This window comes from Lipophrys pholis (assembly GCF_963383615.2).
Source record: "Lipophrys pholis genome assembly, chromosome: 6".
Classification (NCBI taxonomy): Eukaryota; Metazoa; Chordata; class Actinopteri; order Blenniiformes; family Blenniidae; genus Lipophrys; species Lipophrys pholis.
The window spans coordinates 27015726-27042253 of record NC_137629.1 but is presented as its reverse complement, the minus strand read 5'-3'; the positions used below and the strand labels follow the sequence as shown (position 1 = coordinate 27042253).

General features: G+C 41.4%; 1 protein-coding gene across 1 annotated transcript; it reads right to left on the bottom strand.

Moving 5' to 3' along the window:
- Positions 1–4693: 4693 nt before the first annotated feature.
- klhl4 (kelch-like family member 4) lies at positions 4694–25851 on the bottom strand (the record flags this gene model as incomplete). The annotated part of the gene is made up of 11 exons (XM_080465988.1): positions 4694–6152; positions 6474–6645; positions 8101–8313; positions 9394–9556; positions 11170–11394; positions 11531–11717; positions 12330–12542; positions 15123–15319; positions 15724–15860; positions 17544–17711; positions 25391–25851. 11 exons carry the CDS (start codon positions 25849–25851, stop codon positions 6093–6095), a joined length of 2196 nt encoding a protein of 731 aa, XP_080322114.1. The 3' UTR covers positions 4694–6092.
- Positions 25852–26528: the final 677 nt, after the last annotated feature.

Genomic DNA, 26528 nt, shown 5'->3' with positions numbered 1-26528 from the left:
TTTTGGAGTCGAGCGCTATTTATTCGTCCCAGCACCAAAATTATCTCCCCGTGTAACTTTGTTCTATGTAAAGAATTTTGCAGATTGAAAGCTGAGAAAGTTAATTAAATAAGCAGGTATTATTTTCCCTGCATGGAGATTATTATGCAAATTTGACAGGGGGGAATTTTTCCATGCTATTTGTGTGATTATAGGCTCGAAAATAAATTCATATCCATAAAAATGTGTCTGTTCGGGGGCTGCCTTTTGTTTAACTGAGAAAAAAAAAGAAGAAAAAAAAAAAGAATTAAAGAAATAAATTCTGTGACGCATTTTGATATTGATGATGATGTAAGATGCCGGCCAGACTAATGTGGAAAAGTTAAGCGCACTCCGATGGTTAAAAGTGAGTCTGTTAACCATGCAGTGATTTAGTGAAGAGCAGTGGAGCTATAGAAGTGCAGATGAACAGCACCAGCCTGCATGGCTGAAGCATGGCGGCATGTGTGCGGAAGGCGTTAGGCAGATGGGATGTGTCTGATATCTCTCACTCAACATAATGAGACGAGAACGCGCTTCACCAATCTTAGGGCCCGACTGATGGCATGAGACACAGTGCCCACTCATACGGGGGGGATCTTTCACCTCTTCAAAGATAATGAGATGACAATGTATTCAACTATCATTAGATAGAGACAGGGTTCGGGGGTGGGGGGTGGGGGTTGGGGTGGAGGGAGAAACATTCTCCAGCACTTGTCTGCTGCCTTTGATCAGAGGAGAAAAGCAACTGTCATTCTTTGTATCAGTTGCTGGACTCATGAAAGCTCCGCTAACTACTTCATCACTGTCAGTGTCACTAAAAGGTATGGCGTCGAGTGTACGTCCAGCAGCTGGTAATTGTGCTCACCTGAATTGTTCGCCGTGCGGGCTGCTCGACACCGTCCCGCCGCCCGTGTGATATGTTAAATACGTCGTCTCCTTCTGAATTCGGTCGCTTGACAAAAAATTGGTGCAGTGTAAAATCAATTTGCCATCACCTGAGAAGAGGCGACACAACATTTTTGCCTGACATGGCACTCCATTGCGACGTGTCAAAAGTGCCATGTTAACAGGCTTATTTAAGCAGCCTTGACGACACAATCTTATTCTAAGTTGACAGTTTGTTGTGGCACTAGTGGAGGGATCCATCTTGTCTTTAGTCCCCGTGGTGAAGATCTCTCACATGCTGTTTTTTCTCCCCCAGTCAACCTCAGAAAACTGTGTTTTGATATATAAACCAGCCAAATCCTTTTTTTTTTTTTTCCAGGCTTTCCTCATTGAGGATTAGGCCAGCTGATGTGCACTGAAGTTCTGAGAATGTATTTATGACAAGCGAGCAATTATGCAGTGTGATCTTTTTTTTCTTTTCTTTTCTTCATCTGGCACAACAATTGTGATTAGAAAACACTGTGTCCAAAATAGTGTGTCTGTGACACCAAGCTATACGGTGTGCATTTTATGAAAAATGTAGTTGCTCTGAGTCTAAAAATATACATTACATAAGAAAGAAACTTTGAAAACATATGCTGTCTTCTCATCCAACAATCAATATTGTACAATGTTTGCGACTCATGCTCGGTTGTTGCATCTTTCCATCACTTTCCATCTTTGTTCACTGTCACAAATAGAATAAAATACGAGGGAGAGTTGTTTCTTCTCTCCTGAAAAGACGCACACACCATTACAAAAAAAGAAAAAAAAAAAAAAAGAGGCAACGACCAGAGCTAAAAAATAGAACAATCTGTCAAGATTTGTCACACAATTATGAGACGTACTTCAAACTTTTGTGACGGCACAATCCCCTTTCAAACCTGTCAAACCTTCCCTCAAGACAGGACTCATCTGGATCTCTGGCTCCAAGCTTCCTTTCAAACTCAGCAAGATGCTTACTTGAAAGTAAGAGAATGAGACGCCTTAACATCCAATTTCCCAACATTTCATCATCATGTCTCAATAATTATGCGGGGTTATTAGCTCAAGTATTTGTCCTTGGCATTCTTAATGCAGGCTGACATTTATTATGAACAGTAATGGTATTAGAGATTTTGATTTGCCGTTGCTTTGCTGCGGCGAGAAGCACCTCTGCAGTGCAACAGCACCCTCTCTTGATAATTTATGATATGATGACATCACCCTCCCTGAGCAGTGTGTGTGTGTGTGTGTGTGTGTGTGTGTGTGTGTGTGTGTGTGTGTGTGTGTGTGTGTGTGTGTGTGTGTGTGTGTGTGTGATCCAACAGTTTTTTTGTTTTGTTTTTTTCTTATCAGCTATATGGCTCCAAATGGAAATATGGACATCCTCTACATCATTTATCAGATGTTAAGTCATGATCAACCTGTGTATTACACCATGCATGCGTGATGGCATTAGCAAATATACATAAATATATTTTATCATCAGTGCATGCATCAAAATTTGACATGGCAGATGTTTGTTGGGACATGTGCAACAACTACTAATATACACAATGCATGTTTCTCATTTATTCTCAGATGCTGATTCGATCAGTCTTCTTTCTCCAGAGTCTTCGGGGTCTGTCGCCTGTATCCTCCTTCCTCACATCAACCACCTCCATTGTCTTCCCTCACTGCATCCATGAGCCTCCTCACTCATTTTAAACATAGTTATCATTTCTTCTACATACAAACAATCTCAACCTCAACTGTTTCCCTCTCCAACATTTTTGACCAAAGTTTCTAAACCATACAAAACATTAGACTCTCTCACTACTGTCCTGCAGTCTTTTGCCTTCCCAGTTATGTCGACTGTGTTAGAGTTTACTCAGAGGAGGACGCTAGAGACCGCCACTGCTGGAGAAGGAGCTCATTGTACTGGGAGCACACAGAAAGAAAACAAGAACCAATCAACCAAAATCACAAAACCCTCAAGATCACAGGAGACAATGATGAGACCGGTAAATTCCAAAAACACAGACGAACCATCAACCAGAACACACAGACGGCGGCCACCATATACCACAGCCAATCACACACTGAGGCACAGGTGAAACCCATCAGGGCAGGAGACAATAATCAAACACAAGGAGGCAAGGTCAAGGAGCCTGAAACAAGAGACGGAGTCAGAATCACAAAATGACACAAGAAACAAAATGTGAACCTTAACAAACTGGGGGTAAACGAAGATCAGTGAAGGATTTTATTCAGACTTCAACAGCAGACACAAAACATTGATTTGATTCTGTAAATCAAAAACCATCAAGTGTCTTAAACATATCAGTTTGAAGCTAAATGTTTCAAAATATCAATGGTTGTTTGATTCATTTTGGGAAAAAAAAGAAAAGAAAGAAGACTTCTCATGACTTCAATTCACAAATTTTATAAAGGCGCACATTCTTCATTGGATTGGATTTCATTTGATTGATATTAAGAGCGGGGCTGTGGTGGCACATTATTCAGATTGGCATTAGTACATTAAGTACTTTGCTAGTGAGGAAGATTCAACATTCTTGGTAGGGGAAATGAAATTTAAAAGAGGAACTGAGGATCTTTTCTCACAGTGTGATGTTGTTTAATTTCAAAGAAATGTGGGTCATATTAAATACCTGGAAGGCTTAATCAACAGGACTCCAAAGTTAATCATGATATGATTCCGACATCAGTGTTTCGCCAATAAAACAGCTTTTGAGTCACATTAGTGCTGCACCGCCTTATTCCTAAATTATCACTTAACGTTATTGCTTCTAGGAATCCCAGCCGAACATTAGAACAGTCAAATTACCTCATCCACTGCTTTCTAGATGCTTTATTTATTTTTCCAGCTGTTTTCAGTAAGAGCATAATGGTGCGCCTTGGCATAAACTGTTTCCTCTCAAGGTGCTGACTCTCAGTATGTCTCACTATTGTTGCTACTATGGGACAAGACTGACCTGTTAAAATGTAGTGTAGTCAAACAGAAGAGAAATTTTTCGATTGGAGTAACACTGGACTATTCGGCAGTGCAAAGAGGATAACGGGAAAGAAATGAAGACGAGCGCTCTCCAATTTACAAATTGCAGCAATCTTTGCACCATCAAATTGAATGAAGCTATTCTCATTATTGTGGCCTATATTTGCTTCTCAAATTAACTGTACAAAGATACAATGAGATAAATTCGACATGTCGGGGCCCTCCGTAATATTGTGCTGTGAGGAGGTGAGCTTAGGTGAAAGCTATTATCCTTTTATTGATTTCCCTTATGAGATCTGACGGGAGGAGATGCAGATAAACAGAAATAGAAAGTTAGAGAGGGAGGCCAATCTTTACATCAGCTACAATGTGAAAAGTACAAAAGGGCTTTTGTTCCGATGTGTGGCCCAATATTTTGTGCATTTCGAACACCTACAGATTCCCTGATTCATATCTGTACACATGGGCCCCTGAGCCAGTATTTTCAAAGCAAAAATAACTGAAATCCTACCAAACATGTTGGGAGAGGAGGGACGTTCTGGACGGTGCAAGACGAGACAAACAAAGGCATGTGAACGCCGTCGGCCTTCAGTCTGTGATATCAAGAATCGGGCCCACCTGATTCTACAACGAGACCAAAACTTCGACATCAAAGTCGCTCCCATATCGGTTAAAGGATGTGTGTTGTTTACTCAAGACAGGACAATAAGAGGAAACCAGACTTGCCCGCTGAGGGGTCACAGTGCTGAATATGGACGCCAACATGCAGAGAAGAGTGAAGTTATTTTATTTATAGGTTCCCATGCCGTACAAAATTAGGATTAAAAACATCAAAAGTAACATCTGGCCCCAAAAAGATGGTTTGTTACACATACAAATTGTTGTTACGTTTAACAAGTTAATCATTTCCTTTTCTTTTCATATGAGGAAAAACTACAAATGTAGAAATGTGAATCAGTGGCCTCAGTGAAATGTCGCAGTAGTCAGGTTTCGCGGTATTCCACGCCACCAGAAATATGACAGTGTCGTAGTAGACCTAAATAGCTGGTTTGGGTGTGCCTGGTGCCAGTAAGTATATTGTGTCTTTAAGGGTAATCCAAAGCTTGAACCATGTAAGTGAAAATTATCTACACGACTAAGAAGGCATTAAATCCTCAAAAGAAAAAAGAAGAAAAAAAAAAACACCACACAATGGGGCTGTAATCTTTAGCTATCACATTGTATAAATCAAATAAAACATTCAGTCAGCAAGCATGCCCAGAAATAAAGCCACTGGTTCAGGCATGAGTCTATTCACACGAATGCAGGTTCAGAAAGTTCACAAAAATCTGTACAGCAAAAGTGAAATATCAATATGATATATTTTCTTAAAATTCACAAAATCTGTAAACTTTTTATTTCATGTGTAACAACATATCTAACACAAGCAAATGACTTTGGTGCTCTGCAGCTACAGGCTAAAAAGAAACAAAAGTTTCCAGTTATTATTCAGCGAAATGTTTATTTCATTCGTTTACTAAAATCGAGCTGGGCAAACACATTACTGAATGAGAGTTCACAGTGGTCTTTCCTCCTCAATGTAGTAAGAATCTGCTTAGACCACCAATTAGGAAATAATACGGGTACATAGCTACGCCTTTTTTTTTTTTTAATTTTAACAACGGTTCATAACAGCAGCTTAAGGGACAGATGATGGCACTGGTGAGACATGTGTGCGTATGGAAATGTAAACTGACCTGCTTGTTTACGAACAAAAGCGACTTTCACATTTTGTTCTCTGCCGACATCCACAGAACTTCTCATTAAAGTCGTGTACAGAAACCAGCACAACAAAGGCTTGGTGCTGCTCGGCCAAGTCTATGAAAATTCTTGATCGGGTGAGAATGTGGAGAATGTGGAGGCATTCCAGTTTCTCAACCAGTCCTCCCCAGTGGGCAGACGTGTCCACTAATGATAGAAACAATGGGTTATGAGCAGGGGCCCTCTCTATGCTTCCCTCTGAAAAATCTGGAGGGTCGAGTTAAAGAGAAAATAAAAAAGAATATATATAAATAAAAAAAAGAAAGAAAACATGACTCTCAAAGGATGTGTCCTTGATCTGTTGTTTTGTTTGTCCACTCTTCGTGGCTGCGCTCTCATTTGTTTCCCGGGCTGTCGTGAGACAAAACGCTCAAGGCAATTTCACCACCACCACGCAGGCGCCTGCCCTGCCAATGTTGAGAGGGACCTCCTACAGGAAGACAGAGAGGTTAACATGCAGCTTCTCAGCTGAGGCTGTCTTCAAAAAAAGGAAGAAAGAAAAAAACAGAAATTCCATTTCACTTCATGCAGATAAGAGGGGTCGCAGCGGCAAGATCGGAGTGAAAACAAAAGAAAAACAAGCTTCAAATATTTATATGCTTCATTATCCTCAATGGTACCGCTAACAAGTCTGGCAAAGGAAGAAGTGGCTCTATTATCATTCGAATGATTTTAAAAGCCGAATTTGCATTCTATTATTTACCAGATAAAGCATTTTTGGATAGAGTCTGTAACTTTTGGCCGTGTTTACCTCGGTCCACTCATTGTTCTGTGCATCATAGGACTCAACAGTGTTGAGATATGACTGGCCGTCATATCCGCCCACCGCATAAAGCCGGTCGCCCAGCAGGCAAACTCCCACTGCGTCCCGGGGCACGCTGAGGGATGACACAGTGGTCCACGTGTCCGTCTTTGGGTCATACCTGCAAATAGCAAAGAAAGTTTTTGTACTTCGGTCGGTGTGCTGAGAGTTTCTCGCTTAAAAAAAACAAAACAAAATAACCCAACTTATTACATCAGCCTGAATCTCAAGTGTGGAGCAACGCCCCATCTGCGCACTAACTGGAACACCCTTATGTTCACCCTCTTTAATCACAGATGTCTGAACGGTGACTGCTGAGTTTCTCCCGCAAAGGCAGAGAAACAAATTGAAACATAACAGAAAAATGCAAAAAGGCGCTCTTGAACGGCAGCTGGCAGTCGCACCCTCCAGAGAGAGCCGGACCCATCAGTGCAAGCAGAATTTGCATCACAAAGTTGTTTCCCCCCCCCCCCACCCTTCATATTCACCATATTGAAACTTGGGGCACATTATGTTGGTTCGTTTGTATGCAGTCAGCCAAAGAAAACTGTGTGAGTAACTTTGGGAGAAATTAGTAAAGCGGTGATGGATTTAATGTGCTTAGTAGCAATTGGCTAAGTTATGCGGAGTTGGGAGATCAATAACAGGTTTCACAAATGTGTAGTGGAGAAAACAGGCGACGTAACAGATTTCAGAATGACATATACATATGCTTGGCAGTTAATCAGGATTTTAAATATTGGACATATTAGCTACAGTGTCTGAAAGAGTCAATTTACAGCCATCTGTGCACGCGTTCTGCTCATACCCTCAAAATGATTTGGATCACATTTCATGAAATTATTTCTTGTATTTTTATTGATCACGGCACTAAAAAGTGGCAAGAGTTAAAATAAGACAATAGTTACAATAATGAGATCAGTTGGATTTCGGTAGTGTATTAATCCAATCCACCGTTCCAAATTCAGGAAGATGCTGTGACCACCAGATGGGGCCAGATACCATGAAATAGAAACATGCAACGACACCATGATGTCTTCAATAGAGTATTTGGAATAATAGACATGTCTCAAAATGCAGGAACAGGGTGGGGATACTTTCCACTCCCTTTTTTTTTTTTTTGTTATGAGAAAGGCAAACTGAACGCAACAATGTGTGCATATGTAGTGTGTGTGTGTGCGTGTAGTCCTGTTTTGATGTACTAGACAGGACTTCGGCCTGATTGCACACTAACCCCTGAGGACACACGTTACTGCGGGGACACAAATGGGGATTCACATATAAAAAAATAACGAAATATTTTCAAACGAAGACGGGTTTTAGAGAGACGTAAACTGCTTACGAATGCTGAGCTTACACTGAGTTAGCAGGAAATTCATTTATTTCACTGTATTGTCCCCATAAGGCATGAAAACAAAACATTTGCGTGCGTGTGTGTGTGTGTGTGTGTGTGTGTGTGTGTGTGTGTGTGTGTGTGTGTGTGTGTGTGTGTGTGTGTGTGTGTGTGTGTGTGTGTGTGTGTGTGTGTGTGTGTGCGTTGTGTTGTGTTTTCTCCAGACACGAAGCCTTAACTGACCTCTCGACACAATCGGAGAGTCTGGAACAGTGGTTGGAGGCGGGCGCATCGTGGCCGCCCACAGCATACAGGAAGTTGTTGTATGTGGCCACACCCACGCCTCCTCGCCTCTTGGCCATGGGCGCACACATGCTCCACTTGTTGGTGTGCGGATCGAAGCACTCCATCGACCGCAAGCACGAACTGCCGTCTCGGCCGCCAACTGCAAACAGTCTGAAACATGAAACAAAAGTGTCTCAAATCTGAAAGATACACCTGGAATAAGTAACACACTTGTCAGATGTGTGTGAAGACAATGACAAAACAGTGACACCTGTGACACTTCCTAGTAGATACAGGGGTGAGCAGTGGATAACATTCTTCAAAGGTTTTGTTTTTTTTCCTTGAGAGCCATTTCTCAACAGAAAGATCACGTCGGTGATTTAAGGGCTTGTAGCTCACAGGCCCGACATCAACAAAGTAGAGGCGAGGGAAACAGCTTCCTTGTTGTCTATTTTTGACCCAGCTGCAAAAATAACTCTGCATCGACTTTGACACTGAATACTGAGTGGAGCCAAGGAGCAGCCTGCTCTTTTCTCCTTCGGCACACAAACATATTCAAATTATGCAGAAAGCCGGTTTTGCCTAATTTGCTTCTAAGCAGTGTTGTAAGGCATTTAATATACACTAATGCATAAAGTGTTTGGCTTTTAGAGGGTCTGAATTATAGCGTATAAATTACTAGGCTAATCAGAGGAGCCTGTGCAATGTGCTGCTGACTGCTGCGCAGTAGTTTATCTCACACAGAACACAAGGGCATTTGAGAATGATAATGTTGTCAAACTAATGGTGCACTGATACTGCACTTTTGTTGGACAAGTGCACTGAAAATTACAAAAAACCAAGGCCATGACGTTGGCTGCTCCATTGCAAATTATACATTAGGTCAGTGCTGACCATTTCTCAAAGCTTGCTGCAGGGTTTTTGAATTAGTGTATTTACGTGGAACTTGCAAGCCAGCTCACACATTTTACTGAACGTTTAGCAAGGAATGGATGAGATGGATGATTCTATAATGAAACTGTGTAAATCAAATCTATATAATCACAATGATTTAAATACATGTCCAACTGGTCTTCTTTATGTATGAAATGCATCGTCTAGTCAGCCTGTTCGGTATTTCTTGTGCGTTTACAAATACAAAGATAATTCAAGGAAAACAATATATTCAGTGTGTATGATTGTTTCGTTTTTTCCATCCGAGAGGCAGTGTTGAGACTGCCCACGAAGCTCAATGAAAACTGAGTGACTCACTTTCCATTGAGTGCTGTGACTCCCATGGTGCTGCGCGGTGTCGACATGCTGGCCACGTAGTTCCACTGTCTGGCCTGCGGGTCCCAGCGTTCCACCGTGTTCAGATAGCTCCAGCCATCGTGACCTCCTACAGCATACATGGGGCCCTCCAGCACAGCGATACCTGCACAGACGGAGTCAAGGAACACTGTGTTTGGAAAGTGGTAGGGAGGAAACTGTGCCATTTACTGAGCGTTGTCCCTGTAAATACTGGTGCTTCTTGTTTTAGTGTTTTTATATTACTATCTAGTAGACTAGAAAGTCACACTAGCTATTATAGGCTACCTAACCTTCTTGTTAGAGTAAATATTTGTGAGTCCTTCATTCATATTCTAGCCTGCTTCATACAACTCAGGGTTGCAGGGTGCTGGAGCCAAGCCCAGCTGACTGTGGGTGAAGTCAGATGCCACAGGGCAAACGCAGAGAAAACTACACTCACACTCCCTACAGTCAATACCTGGCCACTAATTAACCTAAAACACATGGTCGGAAAGCAGAGAGAAGACTCATGCTGTGTATAAACTAACAACTGCACCATCTGATCATATTAATCACTTAATTAAAATTGCTTTCTTTCTCAAATTGTTATAAGAACGCATATAGTTCGAAGGTAATGTAAGCCTCATGTTTGTGCATGGTCGATCTGAATAACAAAATAAATCTAACTTTTTTTTGTTTTGCTCTTGGATTGAGCTGAAACATATTGTCATTATATAACTGTACCAAGTGAGTCATGCAGATTACCAAATCTTGCAAAAAAATAAAAAATAACTCAAACAACAGGAAGACTATAAAACTACACTATTATTCTCATTCCCAAGTCACAAAGGAAAGTGGTTTTCACCAGCAACAATGAAAAGGATGTTTCAGACAATGGAATTTTATATCATAACACTTGCGTTCTTGGGTGAGAGTTCAATTATTTTCAAGTGAACATGAGGGCACACCCACATTCAGACAAGCTACAATGACAAAAAAAACACTGTCAGACAAATTCCTTCAAGTAAAGCTCTGTTTTATTAACAGACTGGTGCTTTTGGAATTAAAAAAACAACAACAACGTGTGCCTTTTTTTGTGTGTCTTCACCCATAACGCACACAGCAGGAAAAGGCCATGCTGGGAGGAAAGCTGGAATGTATTGAGACTTAAAATATTTAGATGAGAAGCAAAGCAACAAGAGATATTTGCTACAGAAAAGATAAAAGACAACACAGGTAATCTGGACAATGTGATCTCCTGCGCTCGCTGATACCTCCGACCACACCGGGTGAGCGAGTTGAATGCTTTGACAAGATCTTCCAGTTCTGTTACCCAGACCCGTTTCAACTGTGAATCAAAACGCCTCTGATATGGGATTTATTGAGCAGGGAAGAGTAACGAAGAGCAGGACGAGCGCAGCTTGCGAGGCTTTGATAGGGGAATTGGAAAATATCAAAGGTCTACACAGAAGAAATATGTGAATCCCCCCCCCCCGGCTCCATTTTCCCCCCAGCATACAAGTTGTGACCCCTTCTTAGCAGGTATCCTGCACTTTGTGATGTTTCATAACATTACATTTACCAACTGCAATAAAAAAAAAAATAAATGAATCCGTAAAAGGAATGTCTCGACTTGTAAAATTATTAGAAGATATAACAAATCAAAACACCTGAAATGTAATATAATTTCTTATAAATGCATAATAAATGTTATTTTGGGGGATTTGACATAGGATTATATGCCAGTTGAGAACTCACCCAGTCCATGTCTGTGAGTTGACATTGGAGGCATGGTAGACCACACTTTGTTGATGGGGTTATAGCACTCAACCATGTTGGACGTCTTAAGTCCATCTCTCCCTCCGACCACATATAGCTTATTGTCGATGACGGCGACACCAAACTGCAGACGGCGTCCATTCATGATTCCAACCTGTACCCATGTGTTGGTCCGCAGGTCATATTTCTCTATGGTGGTAGAGCCTAAAATCCAAAACACAGCAAGCATTTCTTTTTAGCTGTGTACGTCATAAAAAAAAAAAGTCCTCCAATAAAAAAGATTTCAGTACTGTAAATGTTGCCCATGTAGCTTTGTATTGATACCATGGCCGAGCGGTACCTTTGGTAGCATCCATCCCTCCGACGGCGTAAAGTGCACCTACAGTAGACTTCCTTGGTTTTGTTCTTGGGCTCTGAAACATGGGCCGCCGCTCCGGCAGGAGATGGTACTTCATGGCCTCCATTAGCAGCTTTTGGCATTCCAGGTCATCTGAGAACATCTTATTGTTTTCCAGATCTGCGAGGAGCTGCGTTCACAAGACATCACATCAAAGCTGCATGATACAGACTTTATTACAAAGTGCAAAAATACAAGAGGAGAGCAGCTATCCAGTGATTATACAAGTCAGATCTAACACGGACAATGGAACGGCACAGCCGGCAACAGGAAAATGCTTGCATTTATCTGCTATTAAAGAAATATGCACATCAAGGGCTGCATGAGAAGCTTTTGCCAAACTAACTCTGAAAATAATCACTGTGGTAAAGGGGGTTTCAGGCTGTTCTTTTTCAGATTAGACAAATTTCAAACTATTTATTGTTGCATTGTAACAGTTCTGTGAAGTTATCATGCCATCATGTTATTGATTCAGCCAAGTTCAGATCACCTTGGGTTGAATGTGGCCCCCGATCTAGAATGGTTTTGACACCTGATTCAGACAGTATCTACTGCCGACTTTCAGAAGTTACTTCATAAGAAAAGACACAGTCGTATACTTGGATCTCAAAACCAGCAGGTTACAGAGGAGAAGATCAAGACTCACTGCTCCCGCTGACAGACAGGAGACTTGAGTTCACACATACACACCACTGCACAGCACACTTTCTACCCACATCACATGTCTTCTCAGCTGTCTTACCTGCGGAGGAAGAAGAGGCAAGCGGATGTAAGCAAGCAGCACCCCGAGGTCCTGTTGTCGGTGCTGGACATCATATCTCACCCACATCATCAAAGCCTGGAAGATGGTTTCTTCATCGGGGACGTTGATGTCATCGCTGGAGAGCAGCTTAACAATCTCCGCCGTAGGCAGCAGCAGGAACTCCTGGTTCTGAATGACCTCCAGGAAGTGTTCCTGGAACGCAGAGGAGACACAGAGGAGACAGATAATCATCAGCTATTAGCCAAGGTGTTTGCTCAGTGCACCGTGCGTGTGTGCGTGTGTGTGTGCATGCGAGCATCAGTTTGTCAGTTTCAGCCGATCGCACTTGTTATTTGTGGCCACGGATTTTTCCATGCATTAAAGGGTGATAATTTAGTTTTACAATGTAGTTGAGGTTAAGCCCACTGTGTGGGTGAGGCACTCTGATTGAAATAAGGTGAAAAGCAATGCATTATGTTGGTTATTTAGGCTTTATATGTATGTGTGCTGTTTGTGCACGCAGGTGTATGGTTGTTTCTATGCAGGAACTGAGTGGCACAAGGACAGAAGGGCGAAGAAAAACGATTGCAAAGAGATAGAGAGTGCCAATTTGGAGGTTCCTGTCCACCATAACTGATCACAACAGGGTGATACTCTCTCTTTCTCATCTAGTTGGGAATAACAGATGAAACTGTCATCTGTTTCGCTTAGCTCGTCAAATACAATGATCCACATAACAACAGAAAACAACTCAATCTGGCATCAAACCTTTCCAGAGGAGGTCTTTTCATAAGCTTGCGAGGCATTTTTGTTGCTGATCGTACGCGGAGCCATTAAGCCTTTTTAAGACTTTCTGATGAGATACAATAAGGCTTTCCAAACCTCCATTACAAACGCGTTGACGCAGTGTCCGGCTCCAAGTTTGGTGAAAGCAGTTTTCCCATCGCCTTCTTCAAGATTAATCTTCCATTTGTTGGCCAGAGGCCCAGGCTATATCACAGCACTGCATGGCTACCTCTTCAAGGTCTTTGTCTCTGGGCAGTTCCATTAGAGATGATATATAAAACTCTCCCTCTGTTCTATGCATCTATGGTGTGTCAAACATTAAAATACACAAGAAACAAGGCAGCAATGCTTGGCCACAATCCTGCCATGTTTTCCCTTTGAACAAAAAACCCCCCTAAAAACTAAGCACTAATAATTAAGCTGCCACACTCACACACTAACTCTGACAATTCAAGTGCTCACTGTAGAATGAAAGCACCAGAATCACACAAAACAAGCACGCTATTGATCATCAACTTGCAACAAATTACAGTGTCTTGGTCCAATCTATTATGAAAGCGGGTTTTAAGAGCTTAACGCAGACAGCCTTAATGAAATGAGGGACAGCTATTGATTTCTGGTGGTACAGCTCAGGGGGAGATACCATCCAACTCGTTGACGTTACTTAAGACCAATTATTTGTAATTACAAGCTCTGATCCGCTGACAAGAAAATTGAAAGCTAGACCAAGTTTGTTTTATAACAATTTAAAAGACGCTGACAAACTCATTGGTAAGTAAACGGCTTGGAAAACAAGAACAGCGGGAGAGGACGGTAATTGATTTAACTAATGTAAAAGTGTTAATTGTGTAATTCCAGTCTTTTCGGAGGGGGATTCGCTTTGACGCCTAATTGAAGCGAGGGACTGAGAATTACCTCCAGCGAACTTTTTGATTACTATATAATTTGAGAGACGAGGAAAAACAAACCGTAATAGATTCTTATTTTCTATGATTGGGATTACTTTACAGAATCAAACTTCTCAAGTGTTGCTTCAGATTTGAAAAGAATGACTATCTTCTCAAACTATAAAACCTTACATTTGTATGCACGGCAGCGAAAAGACAACTCTTTTCAAAAAGGAAAGGGACGTCGAAAGGGGATCTCGCCTGCCATGTTCAACTGAGGAAAACACAAGCTTATGATAGCTCCACTCAGAGCATAAAGGATGGTCTTCCAGGAAGCCCACAGCTCTCTCTGTTCATTACTGAAGTGATTAGACAGGAAGCTGGCCCTCTTGTGCAGTTTGATGATTAGATTAACCTCCTGGTCTTGGACGGGGGCTGTGTAAACAGGGTGAGCAGATGTCCTTTAGGAGATAACGCCTGCCGCATGCTGTCGCTTCTGCATGACCAGCAAGAAATTATCTGATGAATACGTGGATGAATCTTAATCCAGAGCAAATATCCCCTGCGGACAAATACAGAAGCTGCATGTCTAGAAGTGCACTAATCAGTGTGCTATCTGTTACTGAAATCGCATCACCAATTTGCTGAACCTGATTGCGGAAAACTATTGAATTTCAATCAAAATATCCTCAAGATCTTTTTTTTTCTGTTGGAAATTTAATATGATATATAATAATGAGATATAAATGATATGGCAGCATTTTGCTTCTCCACAGTCGATGACTTTTCTCAAAACAAAGAACAATCACATATAGTTTATAATGTACATGCCCAGCCACTACATTATATATTGTGTTTACCAACTGAAATCATGAAACAATTGTCATTGGGTTTTTATCATTATAGATCAAAGTACATCAGATATATTGCATCATCTACTATGTGGCGCATAATTACTTTGATCTCCAGTGATATGGCTACCTTCCATGTGAGCATATGCACCTAATCAAAAAAAAAATAGAACTCTTCAGATATTGTTAGTGAAAATAGCACGATCCATTATAATAAAGTAAATTATCATAACTGTGTGAATGCGGGCAGGCTCTGTTCATAATCCTACCATGGTGTAGTTGTGAGCCACATTGAGCAGGTCCACGCAGCCCTGGGCATCAGCGAAGGAGCATATTCCCAGGCAATTGGAGGGATGAAGCTGCTTCATCAGGAAGTTACAGCAAACCTGGATGACTTGTGAAAGCTGGAGAAGGCAAGCTGCCGCTAATAAACTCTCAATGGTCTCCTCTTTCAACTCAAGGACACCTGCAATGTCAGGACAAGGAAAAACACATCCTTTATGTCAAGGCTAAACTCAGCAGCATTCCCCAAACCAGCAACGGTGGATGTGTTACTATAAAATCTTAAATGAGTACAGAAAATAAACAAAATAAAAATATATTAAGATATTGACATATTTAACACAACGTGTTCTTCCTCTTCTATGTAAAAAAAACCTATATTCACTTTAGTTATTTTTGATATAGTTAAAGTGAATATTCCATTTTAGCACATAATAGGGTTTCATTCTCATAACGTAAAGGATTTGTTATATCTGAGAGCTTCCCAGTCGGTCAGCCCAACCCTATTGATCCACTTTAATTATGTTGGTTTGTTAGAAGTCACATCACTACTTACAAGAGCCAGTGAATGTGTTTATGAGCACTCACCCGTGTAAGCAAAATGAACCAGGGATCTGAGGGCGTCTGGATCCACTCCCTCCATCTTGATCTCCTCTTGCTTCGCCTCTCTCACATCGCTGGTGAACATCGCAGCAAAGTAGTCTGACACAGCACTCAGGACCAGTCTGCCGCAGAGGAAAAGCACAATGAATTCATTTTATACACGTCTTTGCGTCTCTGAGGGAGATACAACTCAGGCTGATGAATTCATGAGCGTGTTTCATGTCTTCCATTGTAGGCAGGGTGCAATTCGCCAGGAGGGATGGGAAGGATCTGCCCTCTTTGCTTGACGCCTCTCCTCTTCTGCCGCATTATTGTTTTTAGCTCAGTGGAGAGAGAATCTGTCTGCCACTTGCTATGATTAAAGTCACTTCACCTGCAAACCGGACATAACATAATAATTGTATTTTAAAATCCAAGTAAGCAGAGCAGTAGCCTGTCAAGTGTTGAGAGTGAATCTCACAGTTGTAAGATCACAGCGACACGTATAATCTCACGCTAATTAGCAAAATTCGGTTGATTCCTAAAGTGGTTTACATCAAAGGTTTCGTTTTGAGCGGCGGCTGAGACCTTAAGCAGTAAAAAGCACCTTGGAAGTCAGGTGGGTATCTGCAAGTGTCATACTTGTTACACTTCATAATAGCAGGGCTTTCTTCATCATTGTGATTTGATTTACAATATATAAGAGCTACAAACATGTCTTTAGATAAAATTTATTTTATTTTGAAACGATTTATTTCTGTCTCTTCATGAGCCATCGTACTAAAAAAACAAAAAAACATTGGAAATATTACCGCTCTGGTTTCTTTACAAATTGCAAATTCTTCAAAATGCTTGTCTTCATGTTGTGTTACATGTTGAAAGTATATCAACTGTTGGAATACAGGTTCTAACAGTAATATTACAAAGCTATAGGCACTCGCAGCCATGCGCATGAATATTGTATGAGTTCATATTTTCGTTCTATGATAAATGATTTTATCCCACATACTTCATGTTGCTAATAGCCGAAATGGTCAGACTTCTAATTATGTTCAGTCATTTGTCAAGTTCAAGTAACAAAACGCTGACTTCATATAGGAAAAGGGATCTCATATGACATTGTGGGGAAATGACTGAATAAATCAGTCTCCACTCATTATTCCACAGGCTTGTGGTTTTGAATATCTATCGTCATATTTGTTATTATGTCTCGTCTTTTGCGCCTGAGCCCTGTTTTACATGGTTTTATCCTCGGAGAATATAATAAAGACAAGGCCACACTGAGAAACAGGCTTTCAAAGTGCTGTTGTTCCAAGGTTATCAGGATACTTCTTGTCTGTCTCTGAGGGGTATTGTGTCAGTCAGTAGTTTTGGATGAAATATACCAGCAGACACACAAACAGATGCACTGAGTGAACACAACGGCTCGTAGTGTCGCGACCATGTCATGTTCCATTCAGTTTCAGCCATTCACATAACAACTCGATGCCCAAACATTTACATCACTCAGCAGTGGATTGCTGTGTGCTTCCATGGATCAAATGTAATTTGCCAAACACGGTGGGCAGAGAGGTAATTAGATCTTAGCCGACAGGATATTTAGAAGCAAACCAGTGAACATCAAGTTTGCACACAGTTCCTGTCAACCGTTACCTGAAAATCAAAAGAAATTTGCTTTGCATTTTCAAAGGTTATTCAGTCAAAGCGCGAGTGACTGCATCACTGACCAAATGAAGTGCATCAAGAGCATTTTCTTGCTCTGCATTGTGAAGCAGATGCAGGTGTGATTAACCAAATCAAAGTGGACCAGAGCACAGAAAACCAACCTGTGAGCCGGTATCTTGTGATCTCCGACTATCAAGAGGACGTCACACAGCTGCTTGTGCTGGAGGTAGGTCTCCATTTTACGGAACGTCTGTTCTGCATGGTTTGTGGCCTGGAAGAACTCGTCAGAGGAATTGGTGGTCATTCTCGAAAATGTGCTGAGAACCAACCTGTAGATGACAAAAAACAAAATTTGTCTAAGAGACTGATACATTTTGTATTACGCCACAAAACAGTAAGCAAACTAAGACTGCCATTCATTCTTCATTTTTGAGTAGAAACATGACACGGAAGGGATGTCCACTTCAAATTACCTCCTAATTATTACAAGCACGCGCCTCCTTGTCTCTTTGTTTCCCAGTTGTCATTGCAGGTACAGAGGTATCCAGGAGTTTACAAGCCACAACTTCACAGACAAAGAGAACATGAGCCTCGAGAGGTGAAGCTGATGAGGAAATTTCAATTTGATGGGACAATTTAATTGAACAAAACAATTATCATTACTCACTGTTTACTCTTCCTGACTAAGTATGATGCCAGAATGAAATTAAATGGCTGTACACAGCAAGATAAGCGACATATTATTGAAGACACAAAGGAGCTTATTTGGACACATGGCACTCCTGAAGCATCTTTTCCCCGTGGTACCTCTGCGTCTTTCTTTTCACTCTAAGCTGAAATTAAAACTGTTACGGACTAAACTCCGTACATAAGTGGATAACTGAGCTCTGCCGTCCAGTGGGACGAGAAAGCCCCGTAATCTATGCAACAGCTTTCCAGGCAGAGTGTGTGCGTGTGCCTTTTTGTCGGGTCCTATGCGCATTTGCATATCTGTGTGTGTATGTGCCCCCCCCCCCCCCCCCCAAAAAAAACAACAAAAACAAAAACAGGGACTTAACAAGTGAACGAGCCTGTTCCTCGCAGCCTTGTGGAGCGACTGAATCTCCATCCCTACAGGCTGCTAGATTACATGCTGTTTTACAGGCATCCAAGTAATCCCTCACACTCATGGCAAATAATGCAGCCCAGTCACTTTGGTGTCCTTCAAAGAGAAAGTCCACTCATTGACATTTAGGGTTGTTTGTTATGGTACATAAACACCCAAGCCGTCTCTACGAGGGAATTTGCTGTCATCACATGGTCCTTCTGCTGTGTAAAAACTGATAGGGCTCAAGGAAGAAAAAATAAATAAAAATGTTATTGCTATTTAAACCAAGTTTTATGTCCCCGACCCATATGATGATATGAGAGCTGCATAACCTAGTCAAGTTACAGATTTGTCAATACAGATGAATTGAAAAATGCTGTGATGCTTGGCAGCACAATATATTGGCACATGGTAAGATTGATATTGCAGGAGAGATGGAGGGGATGGTGGCCAATATCGATGTTCTGATTATCACAAGTTTTGTAGCAGACTGTAAGTTTCTCCTGTTTGATTACCAAAAGCAACAACATTTTTTCCTCTGGGAATTGGCTCACTCTGGTCACTGCAGTGTCCTATAGTCTAATCTTTATTGGGAGACTTTATGCTAAATGCAAGTGTAATTTATTGCCCTGTCATGATATTCCCCACTGACTCTGGAGTCTCGAAGAGGAACACCAAACAAGACTGAATAAGCAATTGGGCCATAAAACTGAGATGCATTGCCTTTGTATTGGCTCCAAGGCATGCTGTAAGGATTTTTCATGCCTACCAATCTCTCCGACACTAATTGCTTGGGTATCACATTCTGGGGAGCAGTAAATTCGCTCTGAGGTGTATGTTTCGCTTTCAGTGGTGTGTGGGCTCGTCAAAGGTGTAGCCCAATTTTATTGAGGCACTAAAACCCAGAACACCAAAGAAACTGCTGGAGGGACAAAGCTGTACATTGCAAATCAGTAAGCAATTCTTGGACGGTCACAAAGTCTGAAAGGGCATATAGATTTTTATTTTTTTTTTCTGTGCAAACTAAAACAAAAACTGTGTGTGTCTACTTGCATTTTCAGATGTGAGAAGGCAAACGTATCAACAAATGGGAACCTATGAACCAAAATAGAACAGGAAATCTGCATTATTTCCCATCACACCTTATCCGACAGATTTCCTTCAGTGTGCACATATCACATGACATCTTGTCGTTTGCTCTTCACACCCTGTCACCGCTATCACACCACAATGTGACTAATTGCGTCTGAGACACTGTAAAAACACTGCATATTCAAAAACTTACGCTTTGCAGGTAAAGCACAGGCTCTGCAGTCTTCTCCCTTTTGTCAAAGCCATGAGCCTGTCTGAACGCTGAGATACGGCAATGAAAACAATCTATTTTTGCCCACATAGCCCCGACAAATATAGCTTTAATGTAGAGAGAATACGCACAGAAACACAAATGCAATTTTAAAATATGTTTCACAGAAGAATTGTTTAGAGGGTCGAGTTGTGCTTTCTGCAGCCCAAAGCTGTAAAGGCTACAAGTCAGACATGTTGCTGAAAATCGCACAAGTGTCCAACGAGAAGAAAAGTCCCGTCTGCCTGTGCCAAGTGGGATATATATCTTCAATATGGATTAGAACAGCCATTCTCCTCAGAACTCTGCTGAGTCGCTCGGGTCGGGTTGAGAATACGACACTTACAAAGCCTTCTGCAGCATCGACGTGATCTATATATTCCATGAGATGTTTATGCCTCTGTACAATGACAGATAGAATACTGCCACTGGGTTTTGTGTTGAAGGAAATATGCACACTGACTTCAAGTGAGATGATTACAGAAAAAAAAACAACAACAAAAAAAACCATTTCTGCTACACGTTTACTACTACAGATATTATAATACCATAAGTATATTGGACATACTTGCTTAGTATCATAAATAAAAGTCTGTGTATAGGCATCATGTCTCCTCAAATATGCTTCACATATTATTAAATGTGGTTATTTTTGGTTTGGTTTAACTGCCACAGCTATGAACAAGAAAAAAAAGAAGTTTTATGTGGTGGTCCTGTCAGCTCAGCACACTGCTACTTGTGAAAATGCCAATAGAAAACACATCCAAATAGTGACATGTGCAGCAAATATAGAACGTGGTAAAGGTTAGAGTAAGTAGCAAGGGAATACTTTATGTCGATGAGTGTCCTCACAAAGACAGAGAGACACACTGGAGTGTGTGCTGGAGGTTGGGGGCGTCCTGTAAGTGAAAAATGTGCAGATCTTAGCAGAAAGCTCTTCGGTGCTTTGCTGGGGGAAGGTTAACTTAGCATAGTGTATGAGACTGTCATTGTTGGATTGTCTGTAATTTATTTATACCTGATGTTGGTGGGTAAACAGATTGATTCTCAGCAGTGGAAGTTAAACATGATCAACCTATTAGATATCCATGTAGGTGTTTGGGTTCCTTTTTTCTCCTGATGTTTATGTTAATTTACTGATTATATTAATGTCCCCACAAGTTTCTAGGATTCATCAGATGTATTTAATAAACAAAAACAAACCTATACAATGTAATACCTTGCTGCAGCTGATTGATACCCATTTTTTGTCTCTGTATTCATAGTTTCAATTAAATCACAGATGCCCATTTCTCCTGGTAGTATTTCAATGCAAATAGCCTAGTATGAGTGCCTCAGGTTAGTGTTGAACTAAGTCATGGCTCCTACTAATAGTCCCCATGTAATATTTATTAAAAAAAAACGTGTCAGGCACCATTTTCTTTGAATTTGGTCCATTAGGGAGAAGTAATGACTTCCCCATGTTTGAAGAGAAATTGCAGACAGTGTCCAGCATATAATGTTTCCCATCATCCATGTTCAATACTTTGTACAAAAGCTGAGGAGATTTTTCTACTCATGACTCTGAATTAATCATGAGTGTTAACCTCTGTTTTCCTATGGCATTTAGCTGATGAGCCTGACTTAGTTTAACCGCAACACACTCAAATTACTATTTACAGTAAAAGAACGAAAAAAGAAAAAAGAATCCCAACCCACAGGATGTCATTTTGTGATTACAACAGCTACACTGTGCAGTACAATTTACGAATCCACTGGTGTCACACGTAGACCTTATAAGCCTTGTGGTGTTATGAGGCATCCAACAAATATCTGAATTACTGCTGTTGACAGGGGGAGAGGTGGTGGTATTTCTTTTCCAAGGCAGCAGAGAGGGAATTGAGATATCATTCAAACTAACAGCCCGCTGACTCAAGCCTCTGTTAGTGTTTATGTGGTAGAGGTCAGGGTTTCCATTCCACTCAGGTTAACTTCTGTCATATATTCTCTGTCAACGATGGGGAGAGGCTATTTGGATCAGAGACATGAGGACCGAACAAATATACCGTATATAGATATGTAGGGGTATTAAGAGCAAGGGAGGAAAACAACAAGGTATTAAAGCCCTGCTTACTTCATTACATTTGATTTAACAACTCTGTGGATGTGTAGCAGCCACTTAGATGAGAAAGGTTAAACAAACTGTAGACAGCGCCCATAGAAGGAGAATAATTACAACGAAACAGATCACAGAATGAATGTGCCGCTGACTTTTTGTGTTATCGTCAGCACTCCTGGCACACAAGCTGGTTGTTAAAATGATGGGCAAGGCTACTCTACGTACAAAGGTAAAGGCGAGATTCATTAGCCCTGTGGTGGAGTTTAAAAATAACAGTGTGAAAAAAGTTCTTCTTTCTCTCAGAATGAATCATTGAGTCCAACATCGTTGTGCTTTCACGCTAGATTTTAACTGGCTGTCAGATACGGTTTCTAGTGTAAAAGTAGGCTTTAATGATTAAAGGATTGAGACAAATCTAGGCGTATGGATTTATGTCTGTGATGTAGATGTGAATTTTGCTGGGAGGTGCTTCAGGTACAGTACATCCCTGTTCGGTTACCAGTCTGCAACCACATAAGGGTTGCATTTTTCAAGATCAACCCTTTTTTCATAACTGTAAATATTAAGAAAATAATTCAAAAACACAATGGCGTTCTGTTTTGAAATAAGCATTTCCAGGATGGTGCTAAATTGTCGTGTTGTAGTGGTTCACACTGCCACAGGTTCAAGTCTGGGTTGGGCCGGTCGGCCTTTCTGTTCGAAGTTGGCTTGTTCTCCCTCTACATTCAAGGGTTTTCTTTGAATACTCCCCAGAACATGCATTTGAAGTTAATGGGTGCTTTTAAATTGCTTATACGAGTGAAAGTGGCTGTGTCTGATCAGCTTCTTAGTGTTTGCTCTGTAAAGGACTGGCAACTTGTACAGACAGTACCCATAGCTGGGATTGACTCCAGCACACCGGCTGGAGTCTTTGCATGTGGAGTTTGCAGGTTCTTCCCATACCTTCCTGTGTGTGAGTTTTCATCAAGAATATTTGCTTTTTTTTTGTTGTTGTTTGGACGGCTGGTTTTAAATTGCCTCCAGGTCTAAATGTGTGTATTTTATTGTGTACCCTGCTTTTTAACCAATATCGGTTGCGGTGTGCAGCACTAAATGTGACTCTAATATGAGTAAAAATGGGTGTCGTATTAATGGTCCCTGACTGTTCGAGAAAAGAAAGTGGATTCCACTGTCCCCACAATCGTTACTGCAGTAATGGTAAAGCCACATGGAATTAGCTTTTTCTCACTGGCTTTGCCAGCTAATTCAGTTTGACAGCAATCCGAAACATTATCAACCAGCTTGACAAACCAAATCAATGAAAAATGGAAGAAACTGATGAGAAGGATTTCTCCTCGACACTCTATAAATGAAACTAATCATTGAGTGGCCTGCACTACAACATGATTGGCACATATTTTCCAACAACAGAGGAACGGCTAAAACTTTTTGTGTTTTTCACAGTTGGCTGAACCCATTTTTCCAGATTCAGCCTGAGGAATTTTGACAAATGATTTGTCAAGGACTTATAATGCGAGACGTAATAGGGCCACCCAGCTGGTGGAGTAAATGAATGTGCATATCTCAGTGACATCCACACATCTGCTGAGCCTCAGATGAACATGTGATCCATGATGTGCCACACACTCACATGGTCTAATTCGCCATGCTACATTGTGCACCTAGGGTTGCAAAAATACTGATTTCCTTATTTAGCTTGTTACACAGTCGCTGACCTGGGGGATTATTTATGCATGGAAAAAGGATATGATCTACGTTTCAATCAATAATCTTATGAGTGGACTTGAATCTTAAATATTTTCAGGTGAGGTGGGAAGAAAAAAAAAAAAATAAATTTGTGATTAAATTCTTAAATGAACAGCATCATAGTCGTGTGCAGCTGAGCCAAGAACAAATTTCATGATCCACAAGAGCAGAGCCATTTCAATATTTCAGTATCATTGTCAAAATGTGATGGCTGTGCTGTATTTTACATGGCCAGCATGAACTCAAGGTCCCTGAGAGCGAGCGACTTACACATTTTAACTGTGAGGCACATCTTTTATGCATGCACTTTTCACACACAGGGACTCCAAAACATGAGCATCTGCCAATTATGCCAACACGAAGAGCACAACGTCGAGTCAATTCCAAAAGTGTATCTTAACTCAGAATAATTCATGTCCTGTTCGTGGAACCCAACCATCCATTGCCTGTGGTGGCCGTTTTATCCACACTGGCACATTTTTGGCTGTAAGGTAGAAACTCTGCAATCAGAATTACCTATTTAATCACAGCGAGCACAATATAGAAAAACAAAACAAAACAAAACAAAACAAAGGAAGTGGTTTTCTTTTCATTGTTCATTTCATCACCAGGTGCATGTCACAGAGCACGCAGGAATCAGCGAAGCTTAAGGACCAATCACCTTCAGAGTGTCACAGACAAGATAAAAGGAGACTTTGTCTTTTCATCTTCGATGTGAGGTGCTTTTAGTGTTCTGCAAGACAACGCACATACACACTCTTATACACACACATACACTTGTGGATACACACGCACACATCTCCAACCTGTTTACTTCCTGTTAGAAAATGTAGGATCACAATGAAGACAGGGGGTCAGGGAGAGTCATAACATAGAAATGCAGGGGTGAAAATTCATAGCTGAAGAATTCATTAGTAAGAATTTGACATGGTACTGAAAAAAAAAAAAGGTTTTCTCAAAACTAAATCAAATATCCTCTGCCAGCAAGCAGCTTTTAGCTCATAAAGTGGATGTAGTAGTGGTTAGCTGTCTAGATAATTCATGTGATTGCACTGCTTTCTCTTTTTATAGGTCCACTATGTGTTACATGTGGTAATAGCTCTTTGCTGCCATCCACTTTGAACTCAATCGGAAAATGCATCAGTATGTCATGCTATAAACTAATATTCAGGAATACAGTAAATGTGAATGTAATCTGGACCACAGAAGAGGCAGAAAAAGCCTTAGCTTTCAGTTTGTTGAATAATTTAAAGGGGTTTTTTTTTTGGGGGGGGGGGGGGGGTATATTATTTGTTGGGCTAAGCAATCTTGCTGTTGACAGTCATAGTATGCTCTCCCCATAGAAGCAGCTCACAAGACTGAACCATATGACAAACAATAAATTAAATGTAACTTCATTGAAGGATCTACAGGAAGTATATGACAGCAATTATTCAACTTGGAAAAGTAACAGATGCATACCTAAAACATATTTAGTCTTGGAAATGATAAACAGACATTAACCATGCCACTGAAACTGTCATTCATAATTTTTTCTCACCACAACAAAACCTTGGTTTTCCTTAATCAAAGAGGATCTCAGGTATCAGACTTTTCCTGTTTTATTTAGCGATATTTTCTCTGCAAAACAATAAAGGTAATAAAGTATTTTCCATTGCACTGCGCTAGTTGAACCCTTGTTGCTAATGGAGAAGCAACAGTTTATGTTGCTTAAAGCACCTTTCGACAATCATACCTCTCTCTGGCCTCCACATCTACAGGTTCCTCTTTGCTGTTCTTCAAATCTTCTTGACCATTCTTTGGCTCCTCCTTTCTGGTGTTGCTGGGGGAAGAACTGTTCTTCGAAGAATCCTCGTTGACCTGGAGACCTTGGATGGTGTTCTGCTGGTGATGCCATGACTGTTGACCTGCTCTGACACAGACAGGTGTGGGCCCCGGCGTTGGTGCCAGGATGCTGTGCGCCGGGCTGTTTGTCTTCCGTAGCCCTCCAACACCTCGTTCCCGCGAGTGACTTTTCAGCCGTCCCTGGACAGGTGTTCCTCTGTGATCCAGGCCATCCTGTTGGATGTAGCCTCCCACACCGCCAACGCTGCCGCCTCCACCACCGGCAGAACCTTGGGATGAATGACTAAACCAGCGCCAACGAAGTCTGAGGATCTGTTTCACGTCAAATTCCTTCTTCCCCGACACGGACATCCTCCTCTGGGTTTGGAGACGAAGGCAATGGTACACTGAGTCCCCAAAAACATGGAGAGCAGAGGAGAGGAGAGCCTTGGTTTCAGTCCTTACAGACTACAATGTACTTCTTCTCTTCCGTTATTGTCTCACTCCTGTCATGACCACCCCCTCCTTCTATGATACTCCGTTGTTCTTTTGGTGAAGATGGAAAGCAGTCCTCTGCAGCTTTTGTTCCTGTGCCTTAGACTACTACCCTCCCTCCAACTCTCCCTCTATCTTCCTCTCTCTCTCTTTCCCTTTCCCTCCTGTGCTGCTGCTGTTTCTGTTTGCTGCTGCTGCTGCTGCTGTGCCGCTGGAGCTGAGTTAATGCACATGCATGATCCACCCTCCCTCCTTTTTTTCCCTCCTCCTCTGTTTCGCTTTCCCTCTCTCACTCTCTCACTCTGCTCGTCTCTCCCGACACACACACGCACACACACACACACATGTTACAGTACTAAAATGAGAAAATCTCCCAAGCCTCCATAGACCCGTCTCTGCTGCTGTTCTGTGTGCCCCTGTGTGACTGTGTGTGTGTGAGTGTGTGTGTGTGAGTGTGATAACGGGGCTGCTTGGTCTTGCAGCGAGGGGGAGGTGGGGTATCAGGGAACCAGGATGATGAGGTCACACCTTAACAAAGTAAATCAGAGCTTGCT